Raw genomic sequence first — 18,052 nt, 5'->3', positions numbered from 1 at the left:
ACCAGACACTGGATCTAGAACTGTGAAAAATCAATGTTCATCATTTATGCCACTCAGTCTCTCTCTATTTTCTAGTAGCATGAACTGAGCAAGACAAATCCCTATATAAATCCAAGTTATGCCATGTTGGTTTGAGACTGTGGCAGAGAACATATTTCTGTGACTCAACAAAAGACAGTAAACCATAAGCTTAAGACTTATGTAGACTACACATCTGTGCTTCTGCGGCTGCTTAGGATGGCCCAAATGGTCCCTCACCTATTTCCAACTATAGAGATTAAAAATATCTAGATATTATCTTCTCATACTTCTCCTTGTACCAAAAGTGACTATCTGACCAAGTTCTTGACAAAGCTAATTACCACAGAGATGAAAGAATAATTGAACTATTTATTGATTTAAATGTTACAGTTGTGGCTGGTGCTATATGTCTGTAGGTGTTATAGGAGACGGGATGATCATTAAACTTACAGTGGTCTTGAACAACAAGAGTAATTTGGAGAAGTTAGCATATTTCTTAGTAAAAATATTTTCTTAACAAAACTGCAATGTGTTATGTTTTAGTGAGGGTGTGTTTGTGTGAGTGTGTGTGTTTAGAAAATGCTTACAGTTCACAGCTTTGGAATTGTCTCTGCCTAGGGGCAATCACAGACATTGCACATGAAAATTAATTTGGAAACATGGTGAAAACCTGTACTTTGGGGCTGGCCTAATAGTTCAGTGGATTAAAGTGCCTGCAAGCAAGTGCAGGGCCCAGGTTCAATCTCTTGGGCTGCCATGTGGGCCCTGCCCCCAGGGCAGGCTGAGATGTTGATTGAGACTGGGCGTGGTAGTGCCTGCCTGTGATCCCAGCACTTAGGAGGCTGTAAACAGGCTTCTCACTAAGAGTCTGATCTAGTAGTGAGACCCTGAACACCCTGTCAACCATTCCCTAAATATACAGAAAAAAAGAAAAGAAAAAGCCCTGTGCTTTGTGAAATACTACATTTTCTATGCTTTTCCATATTATAACATTATTAAGTTCAACTTCATGAAAACAACCTACATAAAAAGCACTCAGGTAACCGAGGAGCACATTGTGTTAAATGGCAAGAAGGATATAATGTGATAAGAAAAAGTGAATGAAATATCTGACTCAATCTAAACATACTGTAAAGGAAGACTTTGAAATTAGGCAGTTAAAAACTCCTGAATTTAAAAGATTTCTAGATGAGGAGATCAGATAATAATCTCTGTGCTGTAAATCACAGAACTTCCCTCTCAGATAAAAGCTAGAGTGGAATCTGGAACCAAGCCTTACAAAAGTAAAAGAAAAACATTGCACATTCTGTTAGAATGCAGGATTTTTAACCATTGTTATTTAGATTTTACTTTTATTCTTTTTTTAGTTTGTATTTTATGGAAGGGTCTACGTGTGTTCAGGGTCTCACTACTAGATCAGACTCATAGTGATCCACCTGTCTACAGCCTTCCAAGAGCTGGGATTACAGACCTGTGCCACCACACCCAGTCTCAATAGCCCTCTCAGCTCACCCTGGGGGTGGGGGCGGGGCCAGCATAGCAGGTTTGGGGATCAAACCCCCGGCCCCTGAGCCTGCTTACAGGCACTTTAATCTGCTGAGCTATTAACCTGTCCCCACATTTATTCTTGAGGAAAAGCTTTGTTGTTGTTCTTTTAAGTTTGCAATTGAGTCTTATGAAATAAGTTCACCCATGCTATTAAAAAAAAAAAAAAGAAAGAAAGAAAGACCTCATCCTCCTCTATTGGAGAAGAGTCACATAGAAAAATAAGACTTACAAGTACAGCGTATATGATCTCTGGTACATTTGAAGTTAATCCCTGTTTACATAGCAATTGATCAGACTCTTAAAAATACCTCATAATCTAACATCCTGAAGTCATGAGCAAAGCTTATGAAAAATAAAAATCCTCTTGTTTTCCTTCAACAGTGTTGCCACAGTATTTTCATTAATTTTTCAAAAGCATCAGAGACAGAATAAGGGCAGATTGCCAAGTTTGAGACTCGGGATATCCTTGAAGACAACCTAAACCAAAATAAACACAAAAACAAACATGTCTACAATTAAAAGATAGTACCACTGAATTATAATTAGTTGTCTTGGGAAGTAAAGATGTTTTCAGTTAACTGAATGGGTGACAATTACTTGGATTATTGTCATACTTAAAATGTCAGTGTTAAATGATTGCTTTAAGCACATAATAATAAATTCTGCATTCTTAAGTGGCAAATACAACAAAGCCAAATATAGAGAATGTACTTACTAGAAGCAAAATGAAACATGAAGAAAAACCTGCAGTGCCTATTTTTGAATCCCAAGTACCAAGAGGGATCATTGTAGATAAACCAGAAGGGCTCTGATACTTACCCCCTCACTTAGAACGAGGAGCAAGTCAAAACTCATGGAGAAATCCTGCCCATGTGCATGGCCACCATTTCAGAAGTAAATACACAAGGAGAGATGACTACAGAGAATTCTCTAGAACCTTGAAGACCTCTTGCTGGAAATCTAGGTTAATTATAGCGTTTATGAAAATAGCATTGGTTAATTTTACACCTGCGAATAAATCCGACATGATTTCCTGAGATAGGGTTTGATCGCTTTGCTGCCCCACACAGCACATTTTCTCTGTGTCAGTGTTAATTGCACAGGGGTGACAAATAACAAGCATCATTTGAGTACACTGCTACTGTTGGTCATGTCTCTTCTTATATCCAGCCCGGGTGTTCTCTGCCTTCTCATCCCCAACCCCCAAGCCACCATGAAGCCCCACAGGATTCAGCTGTGGCAGTGTTCTCCTGGAAGTCAGGCTGCCCAGAATTAACACTCTGAGTCATCTCTAAGTACAAAAGTGTGAGAAGGGTCAGGTCTTCTCTTTCTAAGGAAGAACTTAGCTGGATATTCTTTCACTCATTCATCATGACTCAGCCAACAGTCTTTCAGGCACTGAACATAATGAAGCCTAAATACACAATCAGCTCTCCTTGTCTGTGAATTCTATATGTACAGAGTCAACGAACTTCAGGTAGAAAATATTTGAAATAAAATAACTGCCTGTACCGAATGTGTAGACCCTTTCCTCAGAATCATCCCCTAACCAATATAACACAACAACCATTACGCAGCACAAACCTCACATTAGTAATCATAAGTTATCTAGAGAATAGAAGTTTCAATAAGCTATGTATAAATCTATGCAAGTACTATGTCATTTTATATACGTGACTCAGATATCCAGGGCTTTTCAGCCCCGCGGGTGTTCTGGAAGGAATCTTCTGGTTGGTACCAAGGGACCGCCGTGTTAGGGCCCCTACTTCCTGTTCTCTTTCCTCAGCAAAGAATACACATAGCGCTGTCATTCTCCGTAGAAAGCTCTGGAATTTGGGAGTGGATAGGAGACCACAATAACTGGGCATGTTTAAGAGTCATTTCTTGAAAAAAGTGATTTCTGGGGTGAACTTCTAAGGACTGGAAGGATTTGAGTCAACAGAAGATATGATTTTGGGGAATTACTAACAGTAAGGAAGAATCCAAAGGAGAGAAGCAGCAGAGAGAGAAAGCAAACTAGTTGCCTTCATCTTTTTTCAGAATAAGGACATCATTTTCTCCTAAAAAAAGCCTTGAGTATTAATTTAAAGAGACCCAGTAGGTTTTAATTGTTAATATCCAGAATTATGTACTTCTTCAAAAGAAAATAAAGAGGAAAAACTAATATATATCTTTTAACTACAAAAACTCCATGCTTTATCTCAACCATATTACTACAGTACTTCTCTCTCAGATTTCATATATCAGGGAGAATTAACTAAAAAGCTCCCAAGCTTATAACCTTAAAGGAAAATCATCTTCCTTTTGAGATAGGACATTTTTTAAGACTTTGTTAATAAACAAACATATGAACAAATAATCCCAGAAGTTGCACCACAAGGTTGAGCCAAAAAGCATTCTGTGCTTTTGATTGAGTTCTACTCAGAACTCAGGCCCTGCCTCAGTGACCAGCTCAGCATGGCCTTACCATGACTATGTGCTGCCACCCGGAGATAACCCCTCCCAAATTGTGGTGAAGTGTCACGTGTCACACACGCCACCAGCAGTATTGGTGTCATTTGAAGTGACTGCATCTTCTTTGTGCTGGCCTTCAAAGTCATAAGAAATTATGAACAACACTTAGGAAAGCCCTTTCAAAGGATTTTTAGCATTTCTTTCTCCATCATGGAAAGCCTTAGTGTTAGCTTCCTTTGGGACTGGGTTTAAAGTTCGCTAACCATCTGACTGGCAGGAAGCCTGTTTCACTGTCTGAATGGGACTTCAGCCACTTGCTGATAGGAATAGCACACCCCGGAAAGTGTTGCTTGTGAGGGGAAATAAGAAAGACAGCAGAACTCAAGGCCTCCTTGCTACAGCATGAAAATAATCCAGTCACTGCTTGATCACCCACCTCCGAAACCGTGATTAAGTGTCCACAGCATAAGAGAAAGCCCAGGACACGGGCATGTTGTGGGGTGACATCTGAACACCAGGAAAGACCCTCCCAGTGTGCCCAGCTGTGTGTGGGAAAGGGAGGCTTCTGGGAGCGTGTCACTGTGTGCCTTTTCACTGCCCTTCTGTGCTATTACAAAGCTGTTCTCTTAACAATAAGGACTTCATAAACCATTACTTCACCAACGAGGAGAAGGGGGCATTTTAAATGTTGTTGAAACCATAATTGGCTAAAAGTCTAAAATATTGCTTGACTTCTCCTCCAGAGCCATTTACAAATAAGTATGCTATTTGAATTATGAAATAAGAAACATATGGAGGGTTTAATATAAACCAAGACCACTTCGTTACAACTGCAATGAATATGAATATTAGAAGCGAGACTTATTAATGCATTTATTTAGACCTCAGGGTCCAATTCTTTTTTATTAAATTATTATTAATTTATTAATTTATTTATTTTTGCAGTACTGGGGATTGAACTCAGGACCTTAGGTTCAATTCTTTTTAAATGCTTTTATATAATGAAAAAGTAAGGAAAATTTCTGGGGAATCAGGATATCTGGGGATAACATTTTCATTCCACTCAATACTTAGTATTTTCAAAATTTCATCAGATATAATTAGTAGATTGCTTCTGTCCCACACGTCAGGTGAAGATCAGTAAAAGTTACATTTTTAAAGCAGGATGGTTTAAATAATGACTTTAAAGAGTGTTCCAGGGAGATTTAAGTACTCCATGAAATCAAATGTTTATTTTCTCTAGAAATTACACAACTTAGTATTAAGCATTTCCTGACAGACTACAAGAATGTCACTTAAATAAATATTAAAGTAATGTTTTTCCTATGGGAAGAAGAGGGCTGAGGTCTATTTGAATTAGTAAGCACTTTAATATTCCGAAACCATTTTAGCTAAAAAGTCTGTGTATTTGTTTTTGTCTTTTGCCTTCTCCTCTTAAGTGAGGAGCGAGGATCCAAAGGTCACCAGGCATTGATACCAATCGATTGCCAAGAGGCATTCGCCAAAGCTGGCACAGGAACCCAGCATTAGGCAACCATACTGTAGCAACCCTACATCTACACACAAGAGGGGTGAAGAGATCAACCATAAATGAAGTACTAAAAGTGCCTAATTTCCAATCAGTGCTTCCAGAAACAATTGAAATGTAGAAACTGTCAAAACAGCTATGGAACCTACAGTCTTGTTGGGAGTGCCCTGAAGGTTACCAATGAAATGGAAGAAGAAATGCATGTGCCCCTGGGGCTGGGTGTCATGGCCACCTGGCATGCTCCAGTGGTAAGTAGCACATGTGTCAGAGCCTCTGTACTCAGTGGGGTCACGGTTCTAGATGAAGAATGATATCCTTCTGTTTCACCAGTTGCATTCAAAGTGGAAATGGCCAATTGCTATTTTGATGAAAGAAGACGCTTCTAACAACGTGCAGGTTGTCTGTCAAATTCTATCTTTGAACAGCTAGTAGTAAATAGTAATTTATTTCAGCAGAACAAGTTCCCATAGGCCTCCTTGTGTACACATCCCTCTGTCTTTGGATTGTTAGGTACACAGTCAGCAGTCCACACACACTGATGCCACGGCTTGAAAGAACGTGTGCCTCCTTCTTTACATAGCTCCACATTCTCCTGTGCTGAGCATCAGCTTAGACAAGCCAAGAGCTGCACATCTCCTTGCTGGTGGAGATCTAGGTTTGAATCACTCCCAAAGCAGAGATGACATCAACTAACAGGCCCCAGTTAGTAACATACTTTAGGGTTCTTTACAAAAAGAAAATGTAGGTGGAACAGTGCTATTAGAGGAACTAAACCATGAAACATTTCTTTTTGTCTGCAGTGGTTTTCTTGACCTACTACACTTTGGGAGATGTGCTATTGATTACCATGTTTCCTTGGGCATGAAGAAACTCCCCTTTGCTGACCCACCCAGGTATCTGGGAACCTTATTCTGCTTTTCCAATGCTGCTTCCTGACAGTTGCCAGAGCAATGCCCTCCACTGAAGCTAGGTATGGGAAGGTATACTGCAGTCGTCTGTTCCTTATCAGAACAAAGTGCAGCAGAGAGGTGCAGCAGCATTAGAATGCAGCAAAGAGGGTAACTTTGGTCACAGTGCTGGATGTTCAAAAGCATGGTGCTGGTATCTGCTCAGCTATGGACAAGGCCTTGAGCCAGAAGGCTGAATTTTCATTGGAGAGTGTTCAACAGGGAGGGGCCATGTCACAAAGCAAGAGATAGAGAGAGGTGAAGGAGTCCTGTTTAGGTTTCTGCAGCAAGTTCGCCTCAGGAGAACTAACTCAGGCCCCATGAGACAGCCTTATCCTTCTTGGGGCAGTACCCGTCAGTGACCTCTTTCTGGGCTCTTGCATCACCACACAGGGAACCAAGCTTCTAGGCATTGTCCACACCAAATCATTGTGTGTGTCCATCCTAAGATGTCCCACATGCCTTCTGCCCAGTCTCCTCCTGGGAGTACAAAGGAATATTGATCACTGGACATGGGTAGAATAGGTGACACCAGGCAGGTTCGTGCACAGTCGTCACTGGTGGTGTATTGTAGTCATAGTGAGATGCACACAAAGTTGCTCAGCAGAATCCCTGCAGTCCCTATCCTCACCTGTGCTGAGCACAGCCCTTGATCTAGGCTGAAGATGCTGCTAATCAACGGGGACCCCACATCCACCCAGACATTAAGGGTAAGCCCAAGAGGGCATACTTCCCAAAGATGTTTCCACAAGTTTCTCTTGGCAACTGCTTCAGGTGCAGAATGCATTTGCCCACTGATTTTCCTGTAACATCAAACTTTCTGTTACACCTACATTTCAGGGTGATGGGCTCTCTCCTTCTCCTCAGGTCCTCTACCTCTTTGCAACAGTCTGCAGTGGTTTTCTTGACTCTGTGAACTTTTCTGCATGTATGCTCAATCTGACTCCTGCCGTAGCTCATAACATGTTCCCTGGCTCTGCTTCACTGACTAATCCCCAGGTGGTATAAATGCCCTCTCATCCTTCTACACATTTGCCTTTGCAATGTGACTTTCTTGCTCCTTCAAAGTATAGAGCTTATTTTTGTTTCCCTAAATTTAGGGTGTCCTTGTGGTTTCTTTAGACAGATTGGGGTGGAACTTATTTTATACACGTGAGTGCTGACCACAAGATGAGTTGTGGATTCTGCACTTACTGTCTGGTATGTGTGAAGTAGCCAGATTAGTCATCTTGAGGGTAAGATACCACACACACGAGAAAAAACAGAGGAGAGAAAGAGCAGATGAAGGAGGGAGGGAAGATGAAAGAGGAGAGTGGAGAGATGTGTTCGTTACTTTTCTCTTGTGGAGACAAATTACCCAATGCCCAAAGCTAAGGGCAGAGAGTTTTACTTAGCTCACAGTTGGTAAAGGTTTCAGTTCACAATCAGCTGGTTCCAAGGGAGGGTGACACAGGGCAGAGGATCAAGAGTTGATGGTAGGGGAGGATGTCAAAAGCAACAAGGGAGAGTGAGGAGGGACAGGCCTTCTTCTGTCCCTTATTCTGCGTGCAGGCTACCTGCCTTAGGGTGAGTGTAGCACTCACACCCTTAGTCCCGGCATTAGACCCTGAATGAGTCACAAGCTCTACATTTAGCCACCTTTCAGGCTTTGGAGGGCTGTTTAGACACAAATCATAATAAAAGGGAAACAAGAGAAAGAAAGACAGAGAGACAAAGAAAGAGAACTGCTAGCAGAAACTGGTTCCCCATAGTAGAGAAAGATGGAAAATTTTGAAAAAACTACCATCTGTGGTAACATTACGCACAAAAGACTTATGAATTTGGGTAAAAGGAACTCCAGACAGAATGTGAACTTACCAGTGCTTTTCATGAATGCTTAAGCTGTGTGTAAAAAAAGAATAAAGAATGTAGAAACAACCCAGATATATTTGACCACTAGATCTTTGACAAAGGGGCCAAAAACATATGGCAAGAAAAGATAGTCTCCTAATAAATGGTTCTGGGAACACTGGCTATTGACCTGCAGAACTTTGAAATGATTCATAACTCTCACCGTGTACTAAACTAAAATCAAAATGGTTTAAATATCTAAATATTAAAACAAAAACATGTAACATGCTGCAAGATAAAATTCTTGAATTCATAAGCACAGGCAAGAGCTTTATAAACAGAACACCAGTTGCACAAAAAATAACTTCAAAATCAAGTGAGACCATATCAAATTAAAACTTCTACACAATGAAGAAGATAACCAAAACATTGAAGAGACAACCTACAAAAAGTACAAAAAGAAAAAAAAATACAAAGTATACCTTAGGCAAAGAACTAATATCTAGAACATATAAAGAACACAAACATTAGCTTTCTGCAAACAAAAGACAATCGAAAAATGGGCAACTGAAATGAATTGACACTTCTTGGTAGAAGTAGCACAAATGGCCAATAAATAAATGAAAAACTGCTCAGCATCTCTGTTCATGAGAAATGCAAACTGAAACAAGATCGAGATGCTCTCTATTCCAGAAGAGCCGTCACCAAGAAATAACATAATAGGCCAGTGAGATATCTCAGCAGACTAAAGCGCCTGCTTAGGCAATCGCAAGGACCATAGTTCAATCTCTGCCACCACATGCCATGCTGGCCCCACCCCGAGGCACACTGAGCTGGCCACCAAGACCAGGTGTGGTGGTACATGCCTGTAATCCCAGCGCTGGGGAGGCTAAAGACAGGAGGATCACTACGAGGCTGAGCTGTATGGTGAGACCCTGTAAAAAACAAACATATTTTTAGAAAGAAAAAGAAATCAAATAACAAATGCCAGTGAATCTCGGGGGCACCCTTTCATATTGTTGGTAGAATACAAACCAGAACACCCTGTGTAGAAGTCAGTATGAAGGTGCCACAAAATAACAAATCTGGAAGTTCCATTCGACCCAGCTATTCCCTTCTAGATAGCTTCCTTTAATGATTAAAGACACCATATTACACACACACACACACACACACACACACTTTTACAGCAGCACAACTCATAATTGCTAAATCTTTAAAAATGGCCTCTATGTCCATTAACAGATGAATGGATAAAGAAAATGTGTTTTTAACACAAGGAAGTACTATGCTGCCATAATGAAGGATAAACTTGAGTTATGTGTAGGAAGATGGATGCACTTTCAAACCATAATGTTACATAAAGTAAATCAAGCACACACGTTTAATGTTATGCACCTACCTGGTCCTCAACCTTCTACGAACAGACAGCAGTTTAAAAGACTGCCTCAGCTACAAACATGGACAATTTCTTAACACAAGAAAGCAGTTCAATGAGCAGAGCCAAGACCCTCTGGTGGAAACAAGGAAAGAGAACAGCAGCCTAAGGCACAGCTTGAAATGAATATATCTGATCCCTAATCCAAAAGCTGCCCTGCACCTTGGACAACAGATCTGAGAACAGCCCATGCCCCATTCGATGAGCGCCTCATTCCTCAGCCTCCCTGGTGCTGGGATTACAGGCTAAAGATTTTTATTGAAATGTAAGACAGAGAACCAGCAGCAGAGGTGCTGCTTCTACAGCAGGAGCTTCCCTCTTGACAAAACACAGCACCAGTAACCTGTGAGGAAGGCTACTCATCCTACAGGGCATCATGCTGAATGGATCAGAATTAGCAAAACAATGTCCTCACATTTTATTTGCTTTCTTTTTTTTTTTTTTTACTCGTTTATCTATTTAGTGCAGGGTCTCGCTGTGCAGCTCAGACTTACAGTGATCCTCCTGTCTCAGCCTCCCCAGTGCTGGGATTACAGGCGCATGCCACCATGCTAGGTTTATTTATCTATTTACTTACTTACTTACTTACTTACTTACTTACTTACTTACTTACTTATTTAGTGGTACCAGGGGGTGAACTCAGGACAACTCCAAGGGATGCCGCCTTCTCTCTGACAAGTGAAGCTGACTGGACCAAGGAGTCACCAGAAGCCACACCACTTCTGGTGTTTCTGCGAGGTTGTTTCCAGGTATGATTAGCATCATGTAAGTAAATTTAGTAAAGTAAGTTGCATTCTGCAATGCAGGAGGGCCTTGCTCAGTCTTTTGAAGGTATAACAAAAGCAAAAGCGTAGAAAAGAGGAAGTCGCCCTTTCCTCTTCTTCCCTTCTGCTGAGCCTAGGACATTTTATATCCTCTCCCTGGTTCCTCAGACTGAGATTTCCTCACTGACTTTTTCTGTTCTCAGTAGTAACTCCCAGGCTTTCCTGGGTCTCCAGCTTGCAGAGAATGAGAGCTCTCAGTTTCTATAACACATGAGCCAATCGCCCCAATGAATCTATTTATATATGAGGTGAGATGTAAAAGTACAGTAAATGCTTGAATTAAAAATAATTTATGACAGTAAAAGACATATTTCTACTGGTCCTGCTCAAAATATCCCCCCTCACTTAGAAGATACTTATTCTGTCACTCTTGCTACTCTTTGAAACTGTTCTGGAAAGCCTCTTTCATGAGTATCATTCATTGCATAGTTCTGGAAACTTTGATTTCCTGCACAGATTCAGAACATTGACCTTTCATGGTCATTTCGAACTTAGGGAAGAGCCAGAAGTTCCAGATCCAGGGAATAAAGTAGACAAAGACTCATGGTCGTGCTTTTGGAAGTCTTCCTTCCATTGAAATGGTGCTCAGCAGTGTCCACCATATTTTTAACATGTCTCCTAAAGACACTAATGAAGAAGGACTGCAAAAACAGTTGCAGAAAGTGGTAAGAGTCATAGCATCAGTATGTTCAAGGTGAGGCAGAGGATTTTGAGGGAGATTGTTGGCAATATGTCTCTTATTGTAAAACCTTTTTAAATTTAAGCATTCACCATGCATTGGATTACCCTATATATAACATATAACATATATGATATTTTATATGCATATCATGTGTTTTATGTTAGTAATAATATGTATGTATATGGTAACATATAACATGTTATGTATAGATTATATACACACACCTTGTGTGCACACATTGTGTTTCTGTAGAAAACCCTGATGAACACATGTGTCAGGTATCCATGAGCCTCTTGTGCATGAAAATGTCCATAACATACAGGGCATTGGTCAGAAGGAATAGAAAGGTTTCCTAGGTTACTTTCTGGACCAGCTTATAAAGAAGTGTTAGTCTCACAGAATCCAGAGTGGGCCAGTTTATCAATAATCTTATAAGCTTTTCTGATAAAGGGAGAATAAAAACAGTGCTGAGGAAGCCCTTATCTAATCAAATAAGTATTAAACACCCTGTGAATAATTAACCTTAATAGTATATGGAAGCTTATGGAGATGAAAGTGTGCTGCATGGCTAAAGCATAGGACCAATGTGACTGAGCTGCAATTTTGAATTTATTAAATAGAAGCTAAAGGCCAGCAGTATAGTTCAGTGGACTAAACGCTTGCTTAGGTAAGCACAGGGGCCAGGGTTCGATCCTTGGCACCGCATCCTGTGCCACCCCTTGGGCTCATTGAGCTGGCGATGGAATCCTGGCATGGTGGTGCACACCTGTAATCCCAGCACTGAGGAGGCAGAAATCAGGAGAATCACTGTGAGTCCGAGCTGCACAGTGAGACCCTGAACAACAACAAAAAAAACAAACAAACAAGCAAACAAAAAACCACTTAAAAAAAAAAGAGAAGTTAAAATACACTCCCTCTTGCGGGACTGTCCTGCAACAATGTTGTATATGGTTAGATTTCTGGACTTATATGGAAACATATATAATTCTTTATTCCTATTCTTTAAATATATTTTAATTAAAAAATAAAATAAAATTAAATACACTCCCTCATGAGTTGTTTTGATTGTTATTTTATGCAAGAGCAGTTAGCATAACTGTAACATATGCACGGCACAATATTAATGAGGGTAGCAGTGCCCACATTCCCATCATTGACCTTACTATGTGCACCATGCACAGCATTTATACAAAACCAACCACACCCAGTTTTTCCTGGGTTGTTTTTAACTTGCTCGTCTCCAAGGGTAGCAAAGGCTGACTTCTGAAAGGTGTTACTGCGCACACCTCATCATCAGTCAATGAGGTGCATTCCCACATAAGCTCTTTCATTTTCCAACTCATTTTACCTCTAAACTTTAACAGCTCCTTGGGGAGACACGTTCGCAGCATGAGAGCAGCATAGAGCATGGAAGTCATGGAACAGAACGTGAATGCCAGGGCCAGAGCTGGGACTTCCCAAGGCTTGCACACAATGTGAACTTTATGACTATAGCAAAACCAAAGTATCCTTGAGAAGTATTAATATGCAGACACCCTCGGGACCTGCCTTGAATTGAAACCTACTTGTTCAGTAGAGTATGGGAGTGGAAATGTGCAACAGTCTATCTCCATGTTTACTTCTTGTGTGCTGTGGCTTGAATCTGATTGGAATGTGTCCCCAAAGGGTCAGGTGCTGCAGTCCCCACTCTGGTCATGTGGAATGATGCTGGGACCTTCAAGAAGGAGGGCCCTGTAGGAGGAGGTGAGGTCTTTGAGGAAGTCAGGTCTTGGGAAGGACTCAGGGAGCTCTCATGCAACTCCTGAGCTCCTACAAGAGACAGGTACAGGCAAGCCCAGCACTGCATCACCTCATGGCTTCTGATCTCTTGCCACCACCATGATGCCACCTGCCATTACACCCCCACCAGAGGCCAGACAAATGTGACTGATCTTAGAAATTCACTTTCACATTAGTGAGCTAAATGAGGCTTTTTAAAAATAATGTCATACACTTCACATACCAGAAGCTGGTTTGATGCACTGCAGCACCACCAGAGGAGAAGGAGAAGTGAAAGACGGAATAGCAAAGTGTTTGTCACACACACAGATAACGGGACCAGGCTCGTCCCTTCTCAGCATCTCCCGTGATCATCCTTAACTTCACAAACTGTCTCCAATATTCTAGCTAACTATCTTAAACTCATTTAAAGAATATCAAAAATATTTTCCCAGACATAGAAATGATACAATGAACAAGGATCTAGTTCCTTAAACCTTAGCACTTGGGCTTTACAGTTTTGAAAAGTGTTGCAAAATTTCAAAACCAGGTGTAAATTTATGAATATCTTTCCAGAAAGGAAGAAGATACAAAGAACACACATGATTTTAGGGTGCTCTGTGTGTTCTCCTCTCAATTCTTTTGAAACTGTAGCAAACATAAACTGAAAATAGCAAAGTATAAAAATACCGTCTCAGCCATACTTGCTTCAAAAAATAATGCATTTAATGTATGAGTTCAAAGTGCCTTTCTTTATTTAAAGAAAATGTCAAATATCAGAGTAACTTAAGGATCAGCTGGTAAACAATGTATAACAAATTACATCAGTAACTAGTTAAAAGCCTTGTAAAAATAACTTATGCTGTCTCTTCATGTGATGGGTTTAATTATGAACCTCTGAAACACTGAAATGTTGATTAACAAAGACATTCTTTAAAAAGAATGAAATAATCTTCTCTGAACTCCACCCCCAAATTAACTTTTTGTTTAGAGTGAAAGGTTAAAGACATGACCAGATACTTTTCATGAGTTCAGAGGAAGGTCACAACCTCAAGACCTTCAATAATCTCATAATGTTTGACCCAGAAGGTTCTTCCTAAATCATCTTATGTTCCTAAATGCAAGAAAAGGAATCACCCACAGACTTAAATCCTTGGCTTTGCATCAAGAAGAGAAAATTAAATAATTTCATAAATTCTACTTTGAGTTACTTTTTTCAATAAAAGGGAATCTTATTGAGAAGGAATAAAAAAAGTCTTGACTGGTGGAGAAAAAACCAAATAACATATATTAGTGCATTAAATAGAACTAAATACATATTGGGATTAATTTATGGTGTATCTAAAAATAATTGTACAATTCTTTTATTCTTTTGTAATTTTTCCTATTATAATTGGGTAAAAGGAGAGAACATTAGTCTACAAGAACAAATGAGATTCCACTGGTGCACTGGGCCAGTGACACACACTCAGGCCAGAAATGTGTGAATAAATGTATGCAGAAGAACAGGATTTGAGAGAGACAAAAAGGAGAGAAGGAAAGCCCTGAGTGGACATACAATGGATGGAAATAGCCATTTTCATACTTCTTACTTTTCAAATTAAAACTACTATTAGTTTGCTTTACTGAAGATCACAATAATATATAGTGAAATAAGAATTATAAATAATAAGAATTATATAAGAGTTCAAACTCAGAAAGTTTAGACACGAAAGAGATTTTAACTTGTATCTCCAGTTCCAACCATAATACCTGATACATAATAGGCTATCGGTAGATAAACATTAAGTAGATCAATTATCAGAGGAAAACACTGCAATATTTTTCAGTATGTAGAAATTTTTCATATAAAGAGATACAGAAAATCAAACGAGGCTTGAAAAGGTTTTCATACAGAGACCTTTCAAAAACACTTATCTATGAAAAAAACACACTGCACATTATGATGAATAAAATGTGAGAGAAAATAGATCTTTCTAGAAATCTAAAATGTAATGACAAGTGTTGCTCATGGCACTGCAGGCCGATCTGTATTCCCTGGGGTCCCTGGACATCACTAAAGGGAGGTGTCCTGTTGTCTGCTGTGTCATCTTATACTCCCCTGGAAATTTAAATAAGCTCAGAAACTAGATGTTTCACATGTCTGTAGATTATAAAATTGATAACAAAATGTATTTACATTGATGCAGATTGAAGAAGAAAGTGATTTATTGCTTCTTTTTGTTTTCTTTTTAAATATCTATATGCAAAATTTATGTATTTTTCCCAAAATTTTATTGAGAAACAAATAGCAATGAGACAGCTTCAAACCAAATTGGTAGGACACTTTCAATAATTGACACATTTCACACATTCTTCCTAGTGGTTAATTGCTTTACAAGATGTGGACATGATATCCTATTTACAAACACTATTAGAATGAGTCCCTCTATTCATTAAGAGAATGTAACTATATATCTATCCTAACCATTTTTAATACACAGATAAAAAATGGACATTCATCTGTATCCCCTTTTTTGGTTTCGTTCCATTATTTGAATATTATAGCTGTGTTAAATCAGCAAAATATTCTAAAAGAGTCCAATAGTCCATAATAGTACTGGGTCTTCCACTTGACTAGCAATGTCAGAAATTGTTGACCTGAGTCCTCTACAGCTCAACATAACACCATGGCTTTACTTCTTATACTTCATTTTTATACTTTTCTGCTGAATGGTTAAGACCAAGGTAAAGCAAGACCTATGCAACAAGAGTTGTAGCTTTTGGGTCAGAGGTCAGTCAAATCCCATCAGGACATCCAGTAGAAAAGTATGAAGACGAAATACAGGAAGTAAAGCCATGCTGTTATGTTGAGCTGTGGGGGACTCAGGTCAATAATTTCTGACATTGCCCGTTAAACAGAAGACCCAAGGCTATTATGGGCTACTGGACTCTTTTAGAATATTTTGCAGAGTTTACACACCTATAATATTCAATAATGGAACTTAGAAAAAATAGGGTATACAGATGAATGTCCATTTTGTATCTGTGTATTCATAGTTGCATTCTCTAAGTGAGTAGAATGATTTGTTCTAATGGTGTTTGTAAATAGGATCTCAAGTCCTCATCTTGTACAGCAATTAACCACGAAGAAGAATATATGCAGTGTGTTATTTGTTGAAACTGTACTTCTAACTTGATTTGAAACTGTCTCATTGCTGTTTATCAATAAAATTTTGGAAAAAAAGACAAAAAAATAATCCCATCAGGATTTATCCTGAGATCCTGTACCTCAGATTGTAGAAGATTTGTCAGTGTCAGCCATGTGGATGAGTCATGGCTATAGCTTGGCCAATGTGCTCTCTGTGAAAGCCTGAGAGAATGATTTCTCTCCATGTGACTCTCCTTAGGCACACTCTACAGCATCGATCACTTTCCTCTTTGGCCCCATAATCTCCTTGATCAGAAAATTTGGGACACTACTGAGTTACATGATGTAACAGTACAAGTTCTCATATGTCCTGAGTCGTAAATGAACTTGGAAGGCTAGGGCCAAAATGTGGGCTTTCCTTGTAGCCCTCCTTTTTTTCTAATTTTGGTCTGCAAACTTAGGTTGTTAATCCTCCAGAAGAGAAGTTTATTGTTATTACCATACAGCCTATGCTGTTAAGCTTAACCTCACTACCTGTCTGAATATCAAATATCTTAGGCATAACATGGAACAGGAATTTTTCATCAAGTATAGACATATTGAACTTTCAGTCCCTACAGAATATGATGAAAAAACATTTAAAAATTAGAATATGCTTTAAAAATATGCATAAAGAATTATATTCTTATGTTTACATGTAAGTCCAAAGATCTAACCATATACAATCTTGAAGCAGGACAGTTTCACAACATTCCTTTGATTGTCTTCTGCCTTCATTCACCACCCTCTACTTTTTGAACAATCATCTACCTGAGAGACAACACAGCAGCAATTAAAAATTGCCATTTTCAGTGCAGTTACTTAGTTCACAGTTGTCAGTATATATAGTTAGTCAGGGTGAGAATCTTTCCAAATAACTACTAGATTAAAAAAATCTTCTGGAGATTCTCAGGATCATTGCCCTGCCCATCTTCTACAAATAAATATATGGTTTGTCACTGTCATATTTCCTAGCTCTTTACCTTTCCCACCCTTAATTAGTTAGTCCTCAAGTTTTCCATTCCTTTTACTTACATTATACATTTCTATTTATATTTCTTCCCTTGAGTTCTTATACTAGGGAAACTATATGATATTTACACATGTGTGTATGGTTTATTTCACTTATGAGTATATCTTAGAGTGGCATCCACTTCAACATAAAGCCTTCGTGTTTATCATTCTTTATAGCTGAATAATACACCATTATGTAAAAATACCACATCTTATTCATCCATTCCTCAGGTGATGGGCATCTTGGTTGTTTCCAAGACTTGACTATCACAAATTGTGCTGCTATAAACATAGGCATAAATATATCCCTATGATATAATGTTTTCCGATCCTCTGCGAAAATTCCCAGTAGAAGAATAGCTGGTTTAAATGGAATTTCCACTCCAACTTACTAAGGAGTCTCCACACTGATTTCCATAATGGTTGCACCAGTCTACATTCCCACCAGCAGTAGAGAAGGGTTCCTTTTCCCACACAGCCTCTCTAACATTTGTTGTTGGGTGATTTCTTTATGATAACCATTCTTTCTGGGGTGAGATGATATCTCAATGTTGTTTTAATTTGAATTTCATGGATGGCTAGTGATGTGGAGCATTTTTTCATATATTTATTCAGTTCTTTAATTTCATGCTCTGAGAAGTGTGTGTTCATCTCAGATGCGCATTTCTGGACTGGGTCTTTAAATTTGGGGCCATAGTGACGTTTACTTCTTTAAAAATTCTAGAGATTAGACCTTTGTCTGACCACTTATATGTAACGATTTTTTCCAAATTTGTGGGTTCTCTTTTCACTTTGTTGGTAATTTCTTTTGATGTGAGAAAACTTCTTAGTAAGAGCAG

General features: G+C 39.2%; 1 protein-coding gene across 1 annotated transcript in view; it reads right to left on the bottom strand.

Moving 5' to 3' along the window:
• LOC101580438 overlaps positions 1-18,052 on the bottom strand; it is a 409,418-nt gene that overhangs the window by 140,550 nt on the left and 250,816 nt on the right. The window contains exon 15 of the mRNA XM_023712057.1: positions 9,929-9,942. Coding sequence (XP_023567825.1) covers positions 9,929-9,942 — 14 coding nt within the window. The remainder of the gene's footprint in view (positions 1-9,928; positions 9,943-18,052) is intronic.

The sequence above is a fragment of the Octodon degus genome, unplaced genomic scaffold (genome assembly GCF_000260255.1).
Source record: "Octodon degus isolate 3935 unplaced genomic scaffold, OctDeg1.0 scaffold00023, whole genome shotgun sequence".
In the NCBI taxonomy this organism is placed as follows: Eukaryota; Metazoa; Chordata; class Mammalia; order Rodentia; family Octodontidae; genus Octodon; species Octodon degus.
The sequence above is the reverse complement of the archived record's forward strand: the minus strand, read 5'-3'. Positions and strand labels throughout refer to the sequence as shown.